This window comes from Pinus tabuliformis, chromosome 8 (assembly GCF_031772625.1).
Source record: "Pinus tabuliformis cultivar Carrire ecotype Pingquan chromosome 8, CPIR1, whole genome shotgun sequence".
NCBI classification, from domain to species: domain Eukaryota; kingdom Viridiplantae; phylum Streptophyta; class Pinopsida; order Pinales; family Pinaceae; genus Pinus; species Pinus tabuliformis.
The window spans coordinates 569,266,622-569,291,740 of record NC_142294.1 but is presented as its reverse complement, the minus strand read 5'-3'; the positions used below and the strand labels follow the sequence as shown (position 1 = coordinate 569,291,740).

The 25,119-nt window shown below is 33.7% G+C and overlaps 2 protein-coding genes across 3 annotated transcripts; both read left to right on the top strand.

The window, feature by feature from the left end:
- The first annotated feature begins 13,773 nt into the window (after positions 1–13,773).
- On the top strand, positions 13,774–18,635 carry LOC149236735 (ethylene receptor 2-like). Of its 2 annotated transcripts, none has more exons than XM_089372479.1 (4): positions 13,774–14,059; positions 15,673–15,960; positions 18,118–18,375; positions 18,517–18,635. In XM_089372479.1, the coding sequence occupies exons 2-4, from the start codon at positions 15,730–15,732 to the stop codon at positions 18,601–18,603; spliced, it is 576 nt and encodes a 191-aa protein (XP_089228605.1). In that variant the 5' UTR covers positions 13,774–14,059; positions 15,673–15,729; the 3' UTR covers positions 18,604–18,635. The 2 variants fall into 2 exon arrangements, with proteins under 2 accessions (XP_089228605.1, XP_089228606.1); XM_089372480.1 differs by having other exon boundaries at positions 18,465–18,596.
- LOC149236734 (ethylene receptor 1-like) lies at positions 18,523–21,510 on the top strand. The gene is made up of 3 exons (XM_089372478.1): positions 18,523–18,946; positions 19,167–19,424; positions 20,755–21,510. The coding sequence occupies exons 1-3, from the start codon at positions 18,698–18,700 to the stop codon at positions 21,265–21,267; spliced, it is 1,020 nt and encodes a 339-aa protein (XP_089228604.1). The 5' UTR covers positions 18,523–18,697; the 3' UTR covers positions 21,268–21,510.
- The last annotated feature ends 3,609 nt before the right edge of the window (positions 21,511–25,119 follow it).

Genomic DNA, 25,119 nt, shown 5'->3' with positions numbered 1-25,119 from the left:
TAATTTTTTTGGTGAATCTCTCACCATATTATATTATCTTGTACAGTGATGGAGAATCTTTCATTGAATTATAAAATCTTGTAAGATCTTGGCAAATCTTTTACTGAATAATAAAACATTGTGAAGTCTTGGCGAATGTTTTGTTAAAGTATGAAACCATATATGATAATAAGAAAACATATTCATTAAACTATAATATACTAACATACATGTTTGGAAAAAGAAACATAATTTTCTCTTCCTACAAACAATGTTCCAAGATTCAGTGGCCGTGTTGGTCAAGGTTCTTACAATACATTCTTTCATATCCTTCTATTAGTTTTGATAATATTCCACAACAAAGTTCTTGTAGGTGTTGATATTGACAACGAGTTCTATCAAGGTAGGAGAGATTAATCTTTTCTCTACAACTTTTGTCAAGCTACCACTTTTTTCAAGTTATCAAATTTCTTTCTTATTCCATAGACTCCAACTGCGAGATAACAAAAAAAAAAACACATCAAGATTGTTTACCCCAACACGCCAACAAGTAACAAGCCCCAACTATATTATATAAGAAAGTATTAGGTATCCCAAGGGCTTGAAAGGGATCTAATTGAAAGAAGTGACCATTGTGAGAATCCTTCCAATTAATATATGAATATATAAATGTAGATTTATTATTATTTTAATTGGAAATCTTCAGTTAAATAATAAAATTTAATTACGTCTCTCCCAATCTAAATTGCTTATTAGCATAATTCACTACCCTCATAGGTCTCGCATTTTTTAACAGCGTTGTAACATGTAGATTAATTTCCTTTTTGGTGAACAATCTCCACCTTTTAGGAAAATATGGTGTAGTGGCTCCAACCCCTACAGATCATTAGGACAAACTAAGAATAGCACAGAAGATGAAAGGTTGTACATACCAACTTATTTTTCAAACAGCTAATCCAACATCAGTACCTAAACTTTTTCATGAAGATATCATATTGAGAATGTTTGAAAAATGGTGATAAATCTTCTGCGAGGGTGATGCGGAAAGAGTGATAAGGTTTCATTGTTTGGATTTTTTTTTTTGTTAAATCAGAAAAAGTTAAAAACCAATATTAATGGAGATATTGGTATTTTTTACTAAATTTTGTGAAGTGACTAAATGTAGCTTTAACCATTCACCTTTAGATGTTTTTACAATATAATTTCCTAAGTCTATTTAATATCTTCATTATCATAAAAACCAACCTATATCCATCTGAACTCCACATCTACCACTCTTAGGGGGATGAAATCTATTTATCCCTCTGAGCACTTGGTAGACCCAGAATTAAGATGGATCTAAGATGATAGAATTTCTCCTTTAAATAGTCTATGCTCACATGAATACCATGGTATTACCATGGGTCAATACCATGGGCTATCATAAACCTGGAGCTTAAAAATTACTATTAGTAATTTATAAAAATTAATAAAATTAATAATTGACTTTTATTTTATTTTTTATTTTAACCAAGTTAAAATGTTTAACATACATTAAATTACAACATCCATTTTTACTCTTGATCCACCAAGCCCCAAGAGGGATCAAATATTTTTTCACTCTATGCTAGTTTGCATATCATGATATTTGATACCTATAGGGGCTTAGTAGATCCAGAGTAAAGATGGATCTATGCTGGTTTAATTCCCCATTTAAATAGGATACATTCCACGTGAACACCATGGGTAAATACCATGTGCCATTTTTATTTTTATTAATATTAATATTAGGGTTAATAATGTTTTTTTGCATGGTATTAATAATAATCTAGCCCATGGTATTTGACCCATAGTATTTTGCCCATAGGTTTCACCTATAACGCATTTTTTGAGTGTTCGTAAATATAAGGTGACTTATGGAGTAAATATAAAAAAATGTTTTATTTATTTACCATATCTCTCATTTATTTATATTTTTATTAATATACCATACCTCTTTTACAAAGATGGTATTTGGCCATAGGATTCACTTAAATAAAACCTCTTTTTTGAGCCTTCATAAATAGAAAGAGGATCCACTTTATTTATATTTTTATTTGTTTACACCCTTGCATGTATACAAGGTGACTTATGGAGTAAATATAAAAAATGTTTTATTTATTTACCATATCTCTCATTTATTTATATTTTTATTAATTTACCATACCTCTTTTATAAATATGGTATTTGGCCCATAGGATTCACTTAAATAAAACCTATTCTTGAAAATTAGGGCTAATGGAAAGTTGTATCTCCTAATTTCAAGGGCTAAATTTTTCTTTTTTACCCTCTCCCTTAAAATAGGGTGGGCTATTTGAGGCAATTTGTAAACATGTACTATGATACAAAATATTCACCCACTAAAAATTTAAAACCCCTTAATTCCCCCAAAGGGCGAACATTCGCCCCTAAAATTTTCCATGATCTAGGAAATGGGCCTGGATGCCATATTCTTAATGATTTCCTTGGCTGCAACAAACAACACAAGATAGAACACATATACTTTTGAGATGAAAAAGTAAGTTAACCTTGTGATGTATTCAATTGCAAAGTGTATAAAGGTTATTTCACAAAAAGGAAAGAGAAAGTGAGTCTTTGAAAGAAAATTAATAATACTATCCTAGTAAAGACACGGGAACGTATCTAAAAGAATCGTTAGTTATATTGAGAAATACTTCGCAAACAAATAATGATCACGGAATAAAGAGATGTGAAATTCAACGATGCATACTAAATCCAGCGAAATAATTCATTTTCCTTAGTACATAGAAACATAAACATACACTCAAAACAATGAAGTAATAGCCTTACAATCATTCATGACATATGCATGAAAGTGCATCGGCTCAAAGAGCTTCAAATCATTAAGTGAAGGTCCAAAGATACACCATTTCAATGATACAACATTAGTTCCAATAGTCGAAAGTTGAGCCACCACTTGCACCTCAAAATACTAATCTTCTCTCCTATGCCTAGCTTGAGAAGCCAAAGTGAATAGTCCTTTGCTTGAGCTATGAGGGTGTATTTATAGCAAATGCGGTGACTCTCCACCTCCCTTGTGACTCTTGAACTTCCCTCGTGACTCTTTATCTCCCATGTGACTTTTTGAATTCTTATGTGACCTTTGAATCAATGAACCACTTCATATTTAAGGGGTCAATGATGTACCAATGGAAGCTTTTGACTCGAGCTATGCATCTAAAAGAAAAATCAATGAATAAAATGGTGCACAAGAGGGGTGGAATAAATAGGCTGAGGAAAGACTTAGATCCCACATTGTTGTTTATTCACATCATGATGCTCAAGGATGTTGGAATTTCATAGATGGTACAAGAATATGGCCCTAATGTGACCTTGTGATGACCCTCCCATATCTAAGCATTATAACTTGTTTACAAATGATAAGCTTCCATGGTCTAGACATGAATATCACTTAAAATGTAGACCTTCATTTGCATATGTTTGTTCCAAATTAAGAATTTAGTTTAACAATTTTAAAGGAAAATTTGTCAAGAGTTCTTGACTTTGTTTACCATGTATACATTATATGTTAAAAATAACATTTAGTATTGTGTGCATGGATACTTTTTTTCACACGAAGAAAAAAAAAAACCCATAATTTATTCTAATTATAAATAAGAATTACATTTTGTAGACACACATTGTGTATGCATCTGAAGTCCAAAATAGAGGATCAAGAAAAGGAGCTAAAAGGGTCCAAGGATCATCGTGTGGGGTAATCATACTAGACGCCTCAAATAAAATTAAAAAAAAAAAAATAGCATAACATGTACATAAAAATATGGTAGACTTGAGAAAATAATTTCTCTTTTTCCTTTTTGTTATGAACCTTTTTCCAATTGTCAAGATTTGGATTAACAAGAACCAATGCCATTTCTTGTCCCACATGTGGAGCCTCTTTGTCTAAATCTGAACTTTCTACAACATGTGCTCTTTTGGAGCCGTCAAAAACGTCTAGTTTCATAGTGTCTTCCGGTCCATTTTCTACCTGTTGCACAATACCAATGGTATGTTGTACCGAATCGCCCCCATATTGGACAACATCCTGCAGGTATCTTCCACTGGTACCTTCTTGGCATGGGTGGAATTCTTGATTTTCATCTTCTTCATCCTCAAAGGGACATTATTTTTCTAACTTCCATCCTTTTGATCTATTTATTGGTTTCTTCTTCTTCTTAGGATTCTTCCTTACCAAGGGACAATAACGTTGTAGGTGGTATGTCTGATAACATATATGACATTTAAATGCAGTATTTTCATAATCTAAAACTTGTGACCAACAAAAAATTTTATGCTTCAAATTTATATGGTCGGGAAGTCCTTTTCTCAAATCAATCTCCACACATATTCTAGCATATGTACAGATACCATTTTATGCTCTTTCCATATCCATTTTTTTTAAAATGCCCAATGTGTTTCCAATAACTTCAAGAACTTTGTGATGCCAAAAGGGAAGGGGAATATTTTGGAGCCTTACCCAAACCATCATAGTGGAAACCACCATAGTGTTTGCATCAAACTCAGGGAACCAAGGAGTACTGAAGAGCCCAACTCTTCCCCAAAACCAAGGCCCTGCATTTAAAGAATAGTCAATATCATTCTATGTTTCAAACTAAACTATAAAGAATCCTTTTGAGCACAAAAAAAATTTCAAAATATGGAGTTCAATTTGAGACTATCCATTGAATGAGTGCTTCTGATTTGGGCTAAAAGCCATTAAATCTTCATATGATTGGTTTTGATTGAAGAACATACAACAAGGAGTTAACCTCAAGAAGCTTTATTTCCATAAAAGAAGATTTTTCCATTTGTTCAAATATATATGGGCCCATAATATTTTGGGATTGTACTGCATGGGCTATAGCCTTCTTTTGAGCAACTTCTTTGAAAGAGACAGGAAGCCCTTTAGTGGAGTTTGAGCCAGGAGCCCCTCCTCGGAGTCTAAAGATCTTAATGTTGGCAAAGTCTTTGGAGATGTTGTAGTCTTCCAGATTTGAAGAGTTTTATAAAACCTTCCCATTAAAAAGAAGACATTGATAATAGGATGGAATGCACCAACTAGATTCAATGGATTGTTTAATAAAAAATGTAGAGGACGATCTTTTTACCCAAATGAGTTTATATTCCCCACTATATATTTTAATAAAAAATTGAAAGAGGGGCTCCCTACTAGAGCCAAACAGAGGTGAATATATCTCAAATTGAGCCACATATTGGGGAAATGCCAATCTGGAAACCACCTGTGAAGTCTCAGAGAGTAGAGTCGCCCCCAACTTGGCAAAGGGCGTGTCCAGCCCATTTGATAGAGTGAGAGTAAAAGAAACACATGTTGTCAAATGCATCAAAATAAAAAATAGCCATGTAATAAACTGAAGCCTCCACACTCCAATATAACATTTTATAGAAAAAAAATTGTGCAGGAGAGCAACACAAGGATGATACCATGGTAAGGGAAGGATGTCGATACAGGGAAGGGCCACAGATTCTCACTGAGGGCAGTCTTCCAAGAAATATTATGGACACATACTCTTTTGAAGACATTTTCAGCCAAAATGTTTTGGTTACATCCACTAGGAGGCGCTCTATCACAACATGCCTCCATTGTAGCAGAATTTGAGACGACATCTTGACCTAAGACCCTGTAGCGATGCCATGAGCAGAAGCAATGAAAATATGAACCCTAGCCACCAACGTGTGTGCCATCGCTCCCACTCCTCAATATTTTGTGCATGGATACTACCTCGCTAAATTCTCTTTTATCACTTTTTGGAATATGAGATTGCTCAAATAATGATTTATTGCAAGCTTGTAGAACTTGAATATAATTATTATATAGCAATGGATATATTTTCAAATATAGATGGTAATTTTATTAAAGTAAAAGTTGAACATGATTATTGAACATTTTTATTTCAAAACCTATGAAAAATATTCCATTTAATATTCTTTCTAATATTAATTGTTTTAGTCTGGTAAAAATAAAATTCAAATTCTCAATAAAATATTAATACATTCTACTTTTCACAGGTTAAATGCTAATTAAATATATTGTTTACATTTAAATAAAAAAAGCTATTTTACTTTCAAATTCGAATATAGATAAATGATATCTAGCAAAAATACAAATGATATAATTTTATCATATAGAATATAGTTTATGACAATGGACTAGTAAAATAATTACTCCTTTCATTCTTTTCGAGTTAAATGGATGTACAAAACCAAATTTTCTATTTCTTTTATAAAGTTGATACATTACACTACGAGTATGGGGCTCATTTTGTTTAGCTGGTCAACAATGAAAGGTAATTGCTCCACGAAAGGTAACTGCTCCACGTCTTTTGTAATGACGAGAAAATTTTCAACACTGAGTATTTCTATAGGGGTACCTACCAAAGGTAGGGAGGAAGTTATGTAAAATTTTAGCCACTAAATGCTCTTAGCAGCACAACCACAATTTGTTTATTTTGTACTCTTTGAATTAATAAAGATAGATTTGGCTTTGATTTCTTATAGAATGATAGTTTTGACCCCACCACTAAGCCAATGGGTCTAAAAATAGGCCCTAAACAACCCACATAATATTGTTAAAACAACACTAGCTCCATTCATATGCTTGTATTAACAATTTTTTTGAAGGAATATTATTTGTGTTTAGAATTTTGGAATTTCATAGCTTAGAAATGGTGTTATAGATTAAATCATACTCAAGAAAGGTGCATTACCTTTACATATCATCCCATACTATAAATTCACTTTCAAGTCATCATGGTTATGTCATTAAATAGGATCTGTTCAAAAATAAAGGGGATTCATTTGCATTGTCAACTTCTCCACCTGTTGCATCATAAGTTCTCACTTACTAACCTATTAGAATCCCATGGTCAAATTCTCATAAAAATCATGAGGTACATCCTCATCTAGTTTGTGGCTTATCATTTCCCTAGCATGGGTAACACTCATTCCTTATTGCTTTAGCATGTCACACTTGTCAAAATGATGGCTCATTTAGTGTGTACCAAATATCTAGAAAAAGGAAAGTAAGATAAAGGAATCCCAATTGAGTTCCCAAATAGTCCTTGAATTGTCTGGGCACTATGATTAAACAATTTTTCATTGTCCTTGTTCACTAGAGCCACTGATGCTCCTATATTTGGGAAGAGCCTTACATGTCACCAAGACAAATTCCTTACCCACTAATCATCATTAGAAGAAGGGAAAGTATGTTATTGTGTTGGATGGACAACTTCAAGGCACATGTTTACTACTTACCATGTTATTGTGTTGGATAGACAACTTCAAGGCACATGTTTACTACTTACCCTTCTCCAAATCTATCAAACACTGAGAATTTATTAAGAAAAGAAAAGAAGAGATGGATTTATCAATTTTCCAAGACACATTTTGAGGAAAATGCATAAAATATGTATTCATGTGCACAAAACTATATATAGTCATAGTGAGGGATGTTATCCTCTCTCTTTTCTAAGAAGTGGATCACAAAGTGATCATGGAGTAACTGAAATCGGCTCAAACCCCTTGGTCATATGTAGATGCAAAGGGAGAAGCTAGTAAATTGATCTATAGGATTGTGAATTTTTCTATGGTCACTTAATAAACTCAATACAATTTTATCATTACAGTCTTTGAAGCATTGTTGTCATCTTGTGGTTTCCAAGGTCATTGGGATGGTGATGGTTTTGGAAATGACGAGATCAACAAACTATTTATAGAAGACATGTGAAACCACAAGAGCCATGTCTTCATCAAGAAAGGAGCAACCAGCATTGGCCAATAATTAAAGAGTTTGAGCATTGTTTGGTGACCACTATCGATGATAACTGGGCCAACACATCAAACAAGTGAAAACAATATTGTTTTTGAAATTCTAGTGCATCAAGTTTTCCTATATAAGGATATATGGTCAAATTATTTTTTAATATTTAATGGGATTCTGTATTTTTCCCATTTTAAAAAGAGAATAGGATATGTGAAAGATTTTTATATCATTTTATTCTTTTCATCTTCCTTCACTTTGTTTCTCTATCCCTAAAAAATTTCCTCCATGATTAAAATACCTTTATATTCTTCCTACTTCTGTCATCTTCCCTTATAACTACTCAAAGTTTTATTCATTGTCCCACTTTCATTTATCCCTAGTTTTTACAAGTGAGTATTCATTGTATTGGCCTACATTATAGATACCCGTTTGTTTTGTGATATAAAGAGGAAAATATATTGTTGGTATTGGATTTTTCTCATGTATTTTCCTCTAAAAGTTCTCCCTCTAATAAATCACCAAAATTTGGTTATAAGGGCATCCAAAGGTCGCCTCTATGATCAAGAACTAGAGTATAAAGTCACAAATGGCCATCATTACAATCCAACTCAAAAAATATCTATAACACTACATAGTGGGGGAGGATAGAGATGAAATCTGTTCTTGTCCATGTCTCTGATATAAGCATCAAATGCAAGTTATAATTAGTACTTTTAATTGTCAATTTCACCATCATTTTGTTATTATCAAATGAATATCTACATAAATTTAGATTTAGTAGTTAGACTATATCAATGTTTTTTTTTGAAGGTTTTGTCAACTCCTATGGGATAATATTTTATTTATTTTTTAAAAAAAGTTAAAGATATACATGAAAAGCAAAAAATTGAACATTTAATTTCAATTTATTTTGTACACCATCAACTTTGAAATGAGAAATATCTTTAAATGATCATGTATTATTGTTACCATATCTAAGAAGTAGAGATGGAAGTGAAAGTAGAAGGATCTCAAACCCCAAGACCAAAACTAGCTTGACCTATTGAACACTCTACTCACATAGATCTACAAGTGCTCACCCCAAGCTTTTTGAGGTGCACATTGATGAGAGAACCAACTCAATTGCAATACCTAGATTGAACATTAAGCACAAATGTCCTCAAGCAAACTAAAATGGCGAAGTACTAACATAAGAAAACAATATTCTCTTGTCTCAATACATGATACCTCCTCTAATGGCGAAGTACTAACATAAGAAAACAGTATGCTCTTGTCTCAATACATGATACCTTCTCTAATTGTGCCTTACCTAGAGTTGTTGACCAATATTTCAATATGGGAGCTAAGAGTGATCAAGGCTAATCCAAGGAGAGTGGAGGCCATTATGTTGTTTTATTTCATATGTATTGTTAGCATACCATTCTTTATTCCATTATTAAAATAAAGAAAAAGTACATGTTAATCACCAACAATACACTATATAATATCCATTGGTGGTAATATGACTAAGTGACTTACCACCATCGTCATGTTTATCTATTTTTCTTTGTTAAGGGAATTTTCATTGACCATAGTGGTGCTAGGATGGTGTAATATCTTATAGAGAATCCATGCATGGTAGTTTCTCAACAAGAGAAGCTCTATAGGGACCATGTTGAAATCCAAATAATGCTTCTCCAAACCCATTTTTTGTTTTGAAAGAAAGATGGAGGAGTTGCTTCAATCATAACCTTAAAAGGTGCAAGGGAAATCCTTATTGGATGGGATTTTGGAAATATTTAAACCATCCACCCCTTCTTTAACCTAATCTATAATGAATTTCCAAAAAAAGATGCCATGGGATTATTCCTTGTGTACTTGAAAGGAAACCTCAAAGTCTTCTTCATTGTAAGTGGGAAGAAGAGGGTGTGAAGAGAAGTAAAACTTATATTTTTCGTTGTTATGGGGAAGGTGGACTTTAATGGTATCCTATTATTGCTTGCAATTGCAAATAGTGAGTAGAATGCCAATCTTTATATTAAGGTAGCCAAACATTTGAATTGGATTAAACATTATCCTATTCAAAAATTAGAGTTAAACATTCAGTTATATTAAATAAAAAAATAAAATTAATTAAACAATCAAACTCTTAATTTGAATATATAGATAAAACAAAAAAGAAATTATTAAAAAAAATTAACAAAAATTGACTTCTATTACAAATAATAAAAATTTACCCACATATGTATAGATCCATTTCAAAGAAAAAGAAAATAAGTTCACATTCTTTAACATCCTTTATTTTTAAAATAAATAAGCCAACCAGTCAAATGAATCCATAATTTGCAAAAGAGGACTCATAATGAGCATTCGTGGGCATCCTTGAATAAATGTAAACTTTAATTTAAAAACAAAATAGTGTAAAGATTTGACATGAATTCAAACTCACCCCCACAAAACAATTATGTGCAGTCCTTCCCAAATGTTCAGAATTTACATAATTTTTACACGCAAAAGTGAATTAAGTTAGAAACAGGGCTTGATCATAGGGCAGTGAACTTTTGGCAATAGGACTGAGAAACGATAGCACCAGGAGGTCCCAGAAAATGCAAAAAACCACTTGATTCATTTCCACTTACAATGCCAGCTTCGTTATTGTCAATTTCAAAATATTTTCGAAATTTAACTAATAATTTTTATTTTATTTTTAAGTTGGGTAGGTCTTTTCTATTAATTTTCTTTCAAAAGAAGAAGGTTACATCCACATTTCATATGATTAGGTAGTTTCAACCTGTCCATTAGGAAACCAGATTTGTTGGCCACCTAACAGCATGCTAAGCCATCCAAAAGATAATGAGTCTAGCAAGCCACGCTAAATATGTCTGAGTGTCCTTATACTTCCTACAATCTAGATAACTATAAACATAAATGTAAATATTCTGAAAAGTATGAGACGACAGCATACAAAAACTAAAGCAAGGGGTGCACCAACCCACTATTCATCTTCAGTTAAATCTACCGGAGCAGGGTCCTTCACACTGGAGCCTGGCAGCGCAGTTTGAGGGATACATGGAATATGTTGCTCGATGTGACTGAGGCGACCATTTTGTTGTTGCAGTTGGAATTGAATCTTCTAAAACTCCTTACTATAATCCAGGTACCCATGAGATGACTCAGGCATGCCTGTTGGGAACTGCTCTAGAGCTTTAGCTAGAAGGATCTTCATCATCCAATATAAATGAACTGTTTTTTTGTATTGGGTGGATCTTCCTCGAGAATGACCAGGGTCTGGCACCAAAGTCTGCCAATCTTCCAAATCAATTTCCAGAATATTCACTTTCTGGTTGAGCTCCTCTTCCTATTCTGCAATGAGTTGTCTAATTGGGCAGAACTTCCCAAATGGTAAGTATGGGCCACTTTGTTGATGATTCAGGAGGCCGACCTACGCCCACGAATTGTCCCCCTAATGAACTGGGTTGATTGGTCACAGAGGAAGTTTTCCTCTGTTTACCTCAGCTGTTTGTTTGTCGAACTGCCTTTCCTTTACCAAAGGCGGCACGAACCATATTTTTGATGACCCTGGAAGGCTTATGATAGACTAATTGTAACCCTGGAAGCAGACCTGAATGAAGTCTATACTCAGGAGAAAGTAATTGTGGGGGGTCGCTCTAGAATAGGGCACCTGCCAACGAAACCATATAAGAGGACGAGAATGGAAATAGGAGCCAATTCAATTGCATGTTGTCGATAGATGACCAGCAAGGAACAAAGGCCTTGAACCACACATTACCTTAATTGTGCCCAATAAGTTCGGGGCTATAATTATGAAAATAATATTTCACAGACCAAAACCTTGAAGGTTCCAGGCCTAACCCACATATATTCATACCATACAGAGATCCTTTGTGTCAAAGGCAAAGATAGTAAAAGAACCAAGAGCAGACCATAGACTAGACCCCACCCAAACCCATGCCCAACAACAAAATTCTATAGACCATTGACAACCAAACGAAGTAAACGCAAGACTCTTCACACAGTTCTGACACTACCATGAAGAATTCCCCAAAGACCAGCATATAGAGATAACGAGCCATAGGAGCAGGAATACAAGAATTGGGACTAAAAACATACCCGTAAGAGGAAACTTGAACTAGTAGAGACTGAACCAATGCACAGTGAAGATTCTCGAGGGATTCCTTCCCCAAGATGATGTGTAGCTCGAACCAGATCCAAATCAAATGGAGCGCAATAGGAAACTTACCAAACTTGGCGAGGGAAAAACTGAAAGCCAACACCTTCTTAATGTCTTTTCCACCTTCGGGGTCGACATTAAAGAGCTCCATGCGCACAGCCACCTCTCCATGTGCTTCATGCATGTGGAGGGTGGTAGAAGATTGCCTCAAGATTTTCATATCAAACATTGGGTCGGCGCAGGCCTCATGGTGTCCAACTCACACCCTGATCGGGGAAAAATTTAACAAATATAAACTAAGTTAATTGCTTGATTTCATATATATATATATATATATATATATATATATATATATATATATATATATATATATATCAAATCAAATTTTCAATTGGATATATGACTCTAAGGAGTAACACATTGTCTAAGAACATGAGGTTGGCATGATTTTTGCTACTGTATAGGATCATAACACTATTTAATATGGTTTTTTTTGAGTAATTTCAAAGTTCTACTACTCCCATGGTTTTAAGAAAACTTTCATCCCAATTAAACATTGCCCAATAATGAAAAACTCCTCATTTCCTACCATTAAATCCAACTTCTTTATGCAATAAAAAATCTCATTATTTAAATTTCATTAAAAGAAAATCTAATTGAAATGCTATAGTAACTCAAAACAACGTGAAAACTCCTCATTTCCTACCATTAAATCCAACTTCTTTAGATGCAATAAAGAATGTAATTATTTAAATTTCATTAAAAGAAAAGTTAATTGAAATGGTATATTACTCCAAAAAACCGTGTTTGTTTTCAGTAATGGGTGCAACTACACTTCCGCCACTCCTATGGCTCCAAGGAAGTCCTCATAACAAGTAAACATGGCCCAAAAAGTCATAGTTATCAAATTCGTGTTCAAGTTTGATTAGAGTAATTATACATCTTACAAATATTTATAAATAAATTTTATTATTCTTTGTTATAAAAATTCATTATTTTAACAACTACAAACTTACTATTTTCTAACCTATTTTAATATAACATTTACTTTATTCACATGTAATTTTTTTATTTTAAATATAGAAATTTCTGCTTTTAAAATTTTTAAATATTAAATTTTATATTAACAAAAGTGATCACCAAATTCAATCACAACTATCATTTTTGTAATATACAATTTAGTATTTACTAAAAATATATATATATAAATTTCTAGCTTTATGGAAAATAAATAGTTAGAGTTATATTTACTCATAATTAGATACTACCTCAGCTTAAATATCTCTTTCTAACTAATAACAGAGAACCACCATGTAGACATCATAGAGACTTTAGCCACTTATTAGAAAAATCAGTAAAGGTAATATAAACCTAGAATTCTTGCAACTGAGATAAGAAAATAAATTTTTAAGAATAAAATTTACAAGCACGAAAATCCGTACTGAATTCGAATTACTAAATTTTTAGTGCCGACCAATATTGCGCAATTTGGTAACTATTAATGAAGATTCAAATCTCATTGAGTATATATATCACATGTTGTGTCTTGGCTAGAAGAGTAGGCGACCACATAGCGGACGTTTCGGTTCTCACTGGGATCTATTCAAAATACCTCTCACCAGTAACCGATTATCCTAGATTTAATTAAAATAATAATAATAAATAAATAAATATATAGATAAATTCCTAACTTTCCACCACTAAATCTAACTCCTTAAAATGAGATAAGACACCTTTGCCTAATCATTTAAATTTTATTGAAACCGAAAATTTAATTGAAATGATATTTAAGTACTTCGAAAAGACGCTTCTGTTTCCAGAGCCGCACAAATCCGCTTGCCCACCTATATCTTCCCCTCAGTTTATGTCTATCCTTGGCATTCTCCTGCGCCAATAACTCTGAAGCTAAATCCATACAAGAAGTCCATTAAATATCCAGTAATTACACATACCCATATAAGCGCCATGATTGCAGCCAAGGTTGTCACAGCCATTGCATCGCTCTTTACAGTGGTAACCCTTGTCGGAATTATTCGGGGGTTCAGATCCAACAGAAGGAAGGATGAATCCCGCTCGGCTTCTAAGGCAATGTAACATATATATATTTTCTTATGAGCCTGTATATGGCAATGTAACATATATACTTTGAGCTTATCTCCGCATTTATAGATAGATAGAGTACTGTGAACGAACCTGTGACCAGCAGCTGGCATGTACGTTTGGGCTTTTTAGTCAGTTGAGTATCAGAAAAGCCAATTCACGGTAACAATCCTTTCCATGGAAGGTTTGGAACCCTGCATACACATGTAGGCATCGTCACTGGTTCACTGTTCCAAATTGCTTTTTGGTATGCTCATGGTGAATGAATGAATGGTTGGTTTTTAATGACGTCGATGAGACCCACGGTTTAAAGGACCACAAAACAATAAAAATTCTATTCAGTTTCTTTTCTAGGGTAATTCTGCGCTTGTGAATTTGGAGTAAGAAATTTGTTATTTTGTGAAGTTTTTTCTCCTTAAAAAATTCACTGACATTGTTTACTATTATACTTTTATCAAATTGATGATTAATACTACTACCTATACTGCACATTTTTTATATAATGTCACTTTGTTTTTGGTAAAAAATGCAAGTTTTTTCTTTTCACTCTTCTGGGTTGTAAAAAATGCAAGTTCTTTATTCTAACTTTTCTTTAGGGGTCTCTTATCTCCCCATTTCACATCTTAGATAATGGGAACTGGTCCTCAACTGCTCAATTAATATTTTAGCTTTTCTCTTGATTGTAAAACTCATATACTCTTTATTATCATATTAAATTCTTTAACATAATATGTTTCTTTTTGTCTACTTAAGAAAGATCAAGAGTAAGAAAATGGGTTAATAAGATAATTTGAAGTTTAAAGCACTGGTAAAATATATAGTTGCTTCAATAGACATTATTAAAAAGACTAAATTCTTATATGGTTTAATGTGGGGCCATACGACACTTTGAGAAAGTGGTGAAACATGTGATTGTACTCACAGAGATTATATTAAATGGTTTAGTGTAATTTATAATTTTACAAAAGATTATATTAAATAGTCTTATGATCAATACAAACAAAGGTCATAAAAAATCTGTAACTTCATGTTGAAACATTTCAGGGTGCATAATTTTTGAATCAGATAAAATCTGTCACTTCCATGCTAGGAAAAATATTTGAGGATGCATAATTTCTGAATCAGATAAAATCTGTCACTTCCATGTGAGGAAAAATATTTTAGGGTTTATAATTTCTGACATCCAAAGCTACCATTTTGAACATAGGCTAAACCGTGAACAAAGCATGGCAATTTGTTTGCGGAATAAGTAATGCCATCATTTTGGACCTTGGCTAATGGTGGATTGTTTTTTATTTTGATCATAAATTTTAGAAATATTCTGAAATTTAACCAATAAGAACAAGATTAAACAATTGAATTTCAAAATATTCCTCAAAACTCTAATTTAGTTAAATCCATCCATCTGATTAAACAATTGAATTTCAAATTATTCCCTAAATCTCCAATTTAGTTAAATCCATCCACCTTTGTACAAAACAACCCTTGGCAGCTGTCTACTCTCTCGCACAAAAGCCCAAAGGTACATGCTAATTATGGTCGTGTTCTTATAATGGATGCATATTGACAATTCTTTGCTTAACGATGATTCTATCCATTACAGGCTTTTGAATTTTCCAACATCGAAGCGGAGAAAGTTAGGCAGAAGGACGAGTATGGAATGTTTCGTCGTCTGTTGAAGAGTAAATTTCAAAATTTGGTGGATCGACACTCAATTCTTCATACAACCATGGTAGAGCTAGCTCGGGTTTTGCGTTTGCAGGATTGTGCTATATGGATGCCCAAGGATAATCAACATCTTCTCCGGATGGCCCACTCTCTTGAGCCTGGAAAAAGCGACTACAATACTGTTCAACCTGTTATAAGTTTGGCTAACAAAACAGTTGAGATGGTAAATAACTGGCAGAAATTCATCTAAATTTTCTTTTTTTTAAGATGAGGATTTTTTTTTTCATTTGTGATTCACGGATCAACATTAGGGCAGATCTCGCTCGAAGGGGTATTTACTGACCTGACCCCAAGAGGTTTGGGGAATTGACTCTGTGACCACCCGATTCGTGAGGCACTCATTTGACTGATTGAGCTAACTCTTGGGGCTAGTTTTTTTATGCACTGATTTGACCGATTGAGTTAACTCTTGGGGCTAGTTTTTTTCACTTGTGGTTCATGGATACCCGTGGTCACTAGTTCACTGACTTGATCCCAAGAGCTTTCGAGAATTGACCCTGTGACCTCTCGATTGGACCGATTGAGCTAACTCTTGGGGCTAGTTTTTTCACTTGTGGTTCATGGATACCCGTGGTCACTGGGTAGGTTTACTGACCTAACCCCAAGAGCTTTCGGGAATTGACCCTGTGACCTCCCGATTGAACTGATTGAGCTAACTCTTGGGGCTAGTTTTTTTCACTTGTGGTTCATGGATACCCATGGTCACTGGGTAGGTTCACTGACCTAACCCCAAGAGCTTTCGGGAATTGACCCTGTGACCTCCCAATTGGACCGATTGAGCTAACTCTTGGGGCTAGTTTTTTCCACTTGTGGTTCATAGTTACCCGTGGTCACTGGGTAGGTTTACTGCCCTGACCCCAAGAGCTTTCGAGAATTGACCCTGTGACCTCTCGATTGGACCGATTGAGCTAAATCTTGGGGTTAGTTTTTTTATGCACTGATTTGACTGATTGAGCTAACTCTTGGGGCCAGTTTTTTTATGCACTGATTTGACTGATTGAGCTAATTCTTGGGGCTAGTTTTTTTCACTTGTGGTTCATAGTTACCCGTGGTCACTGGGTAGGTTTACTGACCTGACCCCAAGAGCTTTCGATAATTGACCCTGTGACCTCCCGATTGGACCGATTGAGCTAACTCTTGGGGCTAGGTTTTTTAGGCACTGATTTGACCGATTGAGCTAACTCTTGGGGGCTAGTTTTTTTCACTTGTGGTTCATGGTTGCCCGTGGTCACTGGGGATCAACACTAGGGTCCACCCTAAGGGGGTCACACCCTTCGGCCTATTTATTGACCTGACCCCAAGAGCTTTCGGGAATTGACCCTATGACCTCCCAATTAGTGAGGCACTAATTTGACCGATTGAGCTATCTCTTGGGGCTTTTTAAGATGAAGAATTAGTACGAGGTGGATTTGATATTTTAGAAATACTAGTGGGTGTAATAAGGTTATTATTCAGTATTTAGTAGTTAGTAAATTATTTTTCATTAAATGAAAATAAAATAGTATTAATGTATATGATAAAAAAATAGCAAAACAATAGCTTACTGCATCATTGTTTATTATTTGTCTTATGGCTATTTGTTATATAATTAATCAAATAAATAAGACAACCACAAAACTTAAAACCATTAAACAATTAACTTACTGCATGATGAGAAACTCATAAAACCTAATACCATTACACAAATAGCACACAAATAATACATAAACAGAATACATTCATCAACTATCTGGTATCAACTTCATTTCAAAACACCCTATTATGAACCATCAAATTTATAGTTTAAAGATATTATAACTTTAAAGTTATTGGTATATTTCTTTTCTCCATGTCTATCAGGAGCAGAACATGGAAGCGGATGTTCTGTCTAAAAGAGGGGTCTCTTTTTTGTTTGGCAGAATGTTTTTGTACTTTTGATTAATGGATCCATCTCACGAGAAGGTTTTTTTAAGTTTTAATTACTGAATGTCTGTTCCTCTGTTTTTTTCTCATGATTTTTGCTTCTCGCTAAATTTTATCGAATGTTGTAAGCAGTGTAGCCACTTAGTATCTGTTCTGTAATATCTTTTTTATTTTGTTCTAAGAAATGTTTTTTTGCTTTGTTCTCGCAAATGTTTTTTTATATTTTTTTATATGGTCTCTTTATCCTCAAAACTGGAAATATGTAACTTCTCTTATGAAGAAGCTCTGTTTTTTTCTGCTGAAAAAAACATTAAGATATCATTAGCACTTACATAATAAGATATCAATTTCTCATGTATTTTCTTTTTAGTTGGATGTCCTGATCTGCTTTCTGCTGTGATAATAATGTGCCCAACAGGTTTTGAAGGAAAGTGGGGCAATAAGAATTCCAGTGGAATCCAAGCTAGCGAGATACAGTGGCGCCAGGACATCTACGAATGTTGTTGAGTTAGATTATGTTTTTGCCGTGAGGCTCCCTGTTTTGACCACTTGCTCTGAATTAATACGTCACAAAGCTTCTACTGTGTTCGCAATAATAGTATTAATCGTCCCCAAAAAGGAACAGAATAAGTGGGGAAAACGCGAAATCGACATAGTCAAAGCTGCAGTGGACCAGGTTCAATCCATATCTTTCTTATAGTTTCTGCAACTACAAAAAAACTTGTATTTCATTTTTTTAATGACAAGAATCTTGAATTTGAAAAGGTGATTATTGCACTTTCTGATGCAACTGTTATGGAGGAATCTCCAAAACCAGAGGAGACTTGAAACAGAAAAGTATTGCCATCCAATTTGCCAAGGATCAATCGAAACCCACAACGAATACGCAAAAGAATCTGATTAGCAAGACCAAAACGCCATTGAAGGGAATTGGGGTTATTAGTTCTTTACTTGTGGAGTCCAGTCTCAATGAAGTCCATAAATACACAGTGGGTATTATGCAGAGAAGCAACAAAGTTATATCCAAGCTTATGGATGAGATACTAGACTTTTCAAAGCCAGAGTTCGATAGCCTTCGCTTGAACTCTGTCAAATTTCTCCTCCCACAACTCATTCATGTAGCTGAAATTTTGCTTGAGCCCGTTGCCACTTCCAAGGGCCTTCAACTAACCTTCATGGCACACCAAAGCCTGCCCCGGACTGTTGTAGGAGACGAGATTCGGATTCTTTACGTTTTGCTCAACATTGTAAGCATTCTTTAATCTTATGATCTCGTTTCATGGATCTGTATACTTTGGATAGTTTAGTTTACTAGCAAAACATAAATTTATTTTAACCTAGACCAATTAAAATTATGAAGGATTTTGGATATTTAAGAGATTTGAGGATAAGTTTGACATATTATATTATTATAGACCTGAGGGTTGAATAATTTGAATTGATTGTCACTGTCCACTGGTTTAACAGGTAGGTAATGCTATCAAGTTCACAGAGAAAGGAAACGTAAGAATAGATATTTCCAGCAAGCTTATAGATGGCAAGGATCATACTGAACCAAGAATGTGCAAACTGACTTCTTGTGCTAATATTCATTTTGTGGTGAAAGGAATGGGAGGTGGAATAAGTTCTACTATTATACCACAACTATTTAACAAATCTGATGAAGTGCATAATGGCATAGCAGGCAGTGGCCTTAGCTGGCCAATCTCAATGGAATTTACACAGGTAAATGCACACACATATTGTTATTTTGTTTAAAAAAGTGTATCCTGTCCATTCTGGCAAATTATATTATGGTAAAGTAGATATAAAGATCATTTTTATGTTGATTGCAGATTTTAAAAATATTTTAGAATATCAGGCTCTGAGTATCCGCATCATCAACTCAACCATTTTCACTAGGTTTTGGAACAAAATAAAAGAAAAAAATGTGGAAAGACCCATAATACCAAAAATCTCCATTCCATACATAAAAGGTACCAACAATAAAATAGCAAAAAATTTAAGCAATGACAATATCAATGTGGCTTTTACCTCCCTAATACCATTAGAAAAATAACTGATTCGGTTTTCACCAGGTTTTTGAACAAAATAAAAGAAAAAAATGTAGAAAGACTCATAATACCAAAAATCTCCATTCCATACATAAAAAGTACCACCAATAAAATAGCAAAAAATTTAAGCAATGACAATATCAATGTGGCTTTTACCTCCCTAATACCATTAGAAAAATAACTGATTCGGTTAAAGACCCAATAAACGCTAAGAACAAAAAAGAGTTTACATAATTTCTTGTTTTTGCGGAAAAGAATACATAGGAGAGACATGTAGATCCCTCAACATAAGGCTTAAAGGACCCTCAACATTTCAAGAAATAGAGCCACAAAATCTGCACGCATGCTCATCCTCACATTACATTTGCATTGAAGAGGCTAAATTTGTCTAAAAAAATCTATTATTTAAAAAGAAAAATTTAAAAAGCTATAAAAATAGGAAAACTAAAAAACAACTTAAACTGTGATGATGGATTAAAACTAAGCAACACATGGAAACATTTAATAATATCTACTCATAATGTCAATTAATTAAATACTTTATTAAAAATTATATTTAATAAAATAAAATGATCATGATAAGTCAAATGATTGATTTTTTGGTCAAATTTGATATGATCCTTTTCATTGTGATTACAGATTTTAAGAATATTCTAGAATTAAGTCAAATAATTGACCTTATTGGTCAAATAGTGGAATATTTCAGAAATCTGCAATCAAGTTAAGTTCAAATTTATTTTATTGCAAATTTAAAAAATATTTTGAAATCTGATCGACTAAAAATAAATTTAAACAATTAATTTTACTTCCATTTATTAAATTTTAGAATATTTCAAAATCTGCCATCAAATTAATCTGTTAAAAGTTAACTGAAGATCTTCACCTTACTGATCTATGAAGTGTCTTGTTTTTTTAAGACCATAAAAATTGAAAATACTCATTTTAGCTTAGTTCAAATTGATTGTGACAAATTGCTAAATCTGTTGTTTGTTATTTTCAAGCTTATGAAAGGGAAGATATGGATTGAGAATGAAGCTGCAGAGCACGGAACGACCTGCCATTTTATCTTTCCAGTCGAGATTGTTCATAATTACGCGCACGAACCTTCCCTTTGGGGTATCGATTACGAGCTCTTCACTTTCGAAGATGCATATACCATCAGCGACATTGAAGGTGCAGTGTTGCAATCAGGAAGACCACCATCCTCGGTGCCCAGTTATCACAGACCCCCAAATCTCAGACCCTCAAATTGCCAACTTCCTGCAAGTACTGTGACGCCAGAATCGATCAGCAAGACACCATCCGAACGGCCCAGTTTCCACAGTCCCCCAAGCCTAAGACCAAAAAGTCATCAAAATCCTACCAGTATTACGACACCAGAATCGATAATTGATACAGGGCACCACTCTCTGTCAATTTCCGCCTCTTCTGCAGTTGACACACAGCTTCAGAACTTGTCAACATCTCCTAAAAAATTACGTTCTCGTACAAGCTGCCAAAGATCATTATTTTGAACGGATGAAGCCCAGTTGAAATCAATACCCTCAAAAAGAAATATCACGGACATAAGTATCTTCTGCTGCTACAAGAAGTCTGTCATGGAGATCAAAACTTTTTTGTAACCTCGAGTAATATTTGAATTGCTCCATTGTATTTGGTTTGTCAACACTGTTAGACAAAACTCAGAAGTCAGCATTGATCCATAATTTTCTCATGGAATAAATTGTTTATTAACATTGGTTAAATGTGGTCTTTTGGTAAGTTAATCCATATCTTATCATTGGTGCAAAGCTTCTCTTTTTACATTTTCTGTTTGTGTGTTACATTTTTGGATGAAAATTGGTTTCTTTAACAATAAATGTTGAGCCAACCCAATTAAAATATAAGGTAGCTTATTATCTTAAATTCTTATTTAATGTGTTACTTTTTAATATATTAAAAAATTTAGAATTGTATTTTATAACTAAATTTTTACTCCTTTAATTATTAAATATGGAATCTTTATCACTCAAATTATATATCCAGTGGAGGTGTTAATTGAGTAATACCAGCATAAATCCATCTTAATTCCGAATCTATCAAGTGTTGAGAGGGATTAAATCTCTCGAAGTGCAAATCTCTTTTAGTTGAGAGGGATCAAATCTCTCGAGGTGCAAATCTCTTTTTTTACTACAACTTCAGTAAAAGTTTGCACCTCTAGAGATTTGATCCCTCTGGGAGCTTGATAGAAGATATGGAGTTAAGATGGATCTAGGTTGTTTTCAATTGCGTGGCCAAAAAAAACAACATTTACATTGAAATCAATGCATCTAATGCAAGCAATCAAATAAGATTAGAAAACAACATTTACACTCAAATCAATGCATCTAGTGCAAGTAAGCAATTAAGATTATAAACCAACACCTACACTGAAATCAATGCATCTAGTGCAAGCAGTCAAATAGGATTAGAATCACTATCTACACTGAAGTCAATGCATCTAGTGCAAGCAATCAAATAGGAATATAAATCACCATCTACACTAAAATCAATGTTGCATTTAGTGCAAACAATTAAATAGGATTAGAAATAATATACATTGAAATCAATGTATCTAGTGCAAGCAATCAAATATTATTAGAAATCAGCATCTACATTAAAATCAATGCATCTAGTGCAAGTAAACAAATAGGATTAGTAATCACCATCTACACTGAAATCAATGCTTCTAGTGCAAGAAATATTCTTCCCTCTCTCCCCCGTTCATATATATCTATATCTCCCTCCATCTCTTCTTCTTTGTCTCTCTATCTCAACTCGTCAACCACACACACTCTCTCACTCCATATATATCAATCTCTCTATTCCTTCCTCCCTCTGTCCATCGCTCTCTTCTTATCTCTCTTAACTTTCATCTATATCTCTATCTCCCATTGTCTCTCTATATCACCCCCAAGACATACACTCTCTTTCTCAAATATAACTATCTATCCCACCCTTCTCCTCTCCCTTTATCTCTCTCTCCCCCTTCTTTCCCTCTCCCCTGCTTCTATCTCTTTTCCCTCATGTTGTCCTCTATCCCTCTCTCTATATCTTCCTTATCATTCCCTCTCTCTCTCCACCTTTCTCTCTCTATTTATTTCTTCTTACCTCCCTCTCCTTTACCCTCCAAGTCCATCTGTCTTTTCCTCCCTCTCTCCACTCTCTCACATCCTCTTTGTCTTCCTTCCTCTCTCTCTCTCCCTCTCTCCAACTCTATTACTATATCCCTCCCTCTCTCCTCTCCCTTTCTCCCCCCCATTCTCTCTATCTTTCCTCTGTCTCTTTATCTCACCCCCAAACATACACGTTCTCTCTCCGTCTCCCCCTTGTCACTCCCTCTCTCTCTTCACTTCTCACTTTCTTTGTATTTCTTCTTCCCTCCCTCTCTCCCCCTCCAACTCCATCTCCCTATCCCTCCCTCTCTCCTTGTCTCTCTCAAGTTTGCTCTCTCATACTTCCTCTCTCTCTCCCTTTCTATCCTACCTCCCTCTCTCCTCCCCCATCACTCTCTCTCTCTCTCTCTCTCTCTCTCTCTTTTCCCTTCAATCCTCTCTCTTCCCTCAATCTCTATGTCTTTCTTCTTCCCTCCCTCTCTCCCCCTCCAACTCCATCTCTCTATCCCTCCCTCTCTCCTCCTCTCTCTCATCCTTCCTCTCTTTCCCTTTCTCTCCTATTTTCCTCTCTCTTCCCCCATCTCTCTCTCTTCCCTCCAATCCTCTCACTATCCCTCCCTCTCTCCTCCTCTCTCTCATCCTTCCTCTCTCTCCCTTTCTCTCCTACTTTCCTCTCTCTTCCCCATCCCTCTCTTCCTTCCAATCCTCTCGCTATATCACTCCCTCTCTCCTCTCTCTCCCCCCTCCATCTTTGTGTCTCCCTCTCCTTCTCTTGCCCTTCTCTACCTCTCTCACTCATCTCCCCCCCTCTCTCTTCATTCCTCCTCACCCCTCATTTTATCTCCTTGTGACTCCCCCTTTGTCTCCACCTCTACCACTTTATGTCTTTGTTCTTCCCTCCCATATATTTCTAGAATTAATATATATCATGATATATTAATATATATTATAATATAACAAATTTAATATTATATTAATCCAAAGTTATTAAATTTAATAATATTAATATTATAATATATTAATATAAATATTAGATTTAGTAATAATAATAATATTAGTCTTTTAATATTAATATTAGGGTTAGTAATATTTTTTTGCATGGTATTAATAATAATTTGGCCAATAGGCTTCACCTAAATAAAACTTCTCTTTTGAGCGTTAGTAAGTATAAAAAGGTTTATGGAGTAAATATAAAAAGATGTTTTATTTATTTACCATACTTCTGGTTCTTTTATATTTTTATTTATTTATCATGTCTCTTTTATTTACCATGGTATTTGGCCCATACCCTTGGTATATAATTAGATATTGATTTCTAATCCTATTTGATATATTTTTATTTATTTACCATACATTTTTAAACTTCTTTTATATTTATTTATTTACCATACATTTTTAAACTTCTTTTATATTTATTTATTTACCATACTTCTTTTATAAATATGGTATTTGGCCCATGGTTTGTCCCATGGTATTTGGTCCATATGCTTCAATTATATAAAACCTCTTTTTAGAGTTTTCATAAATATAAAGAGGTTTATAGAGTAAATATAAAAAGAGGTCTTATTTATTTACTTGGAGTAAAAAAAAAAAAATTATTTGTTTACCATATCTTTAGTTTATTTATATTTTTATTTATTTACCATACCTCTTTTTTTATATATATTTTAAATTTATATTGTGTTTATACATAATAATAATTAGATTGATTTTTAAATAGGGCCAACATTAGATTAAAAATGCTAAATGTTAAAGGTTAAATATTATGTTTACATTCATGTTTACATGTTTATGTTTTTACTTGAGATCTACCCCCATACTGGGTTGTAGAAGCCTCTAGGCTCAATGATTTTTTTTAAAAATTTTAAAAATTTTATTCTATTATATATATATATATATATATATATATATATATATATATATATATCTATATATATATATATATATATATATATATATACATATATATATATAGATAGATAATTTAGAGTGGTATAGTTAAGATGAGATAGGAGCATTCAATTTCCAAGTCAAAATTGTATTTTGATTAGATTAGGGGTCATTTCTTTACCAAGGGGGTTGGTTCCCTAATTAAATTTAATGGATTAATTATTTGTAATTTCCTATGTTTCTAAGAAAACATGTAAATGAGATTGAGATTGTAATCACATCTCTTTTAAGAAGAAGAACTTGAGAATATTGAGAGAGAGAGAGACTTTAGAGTCCATTAGA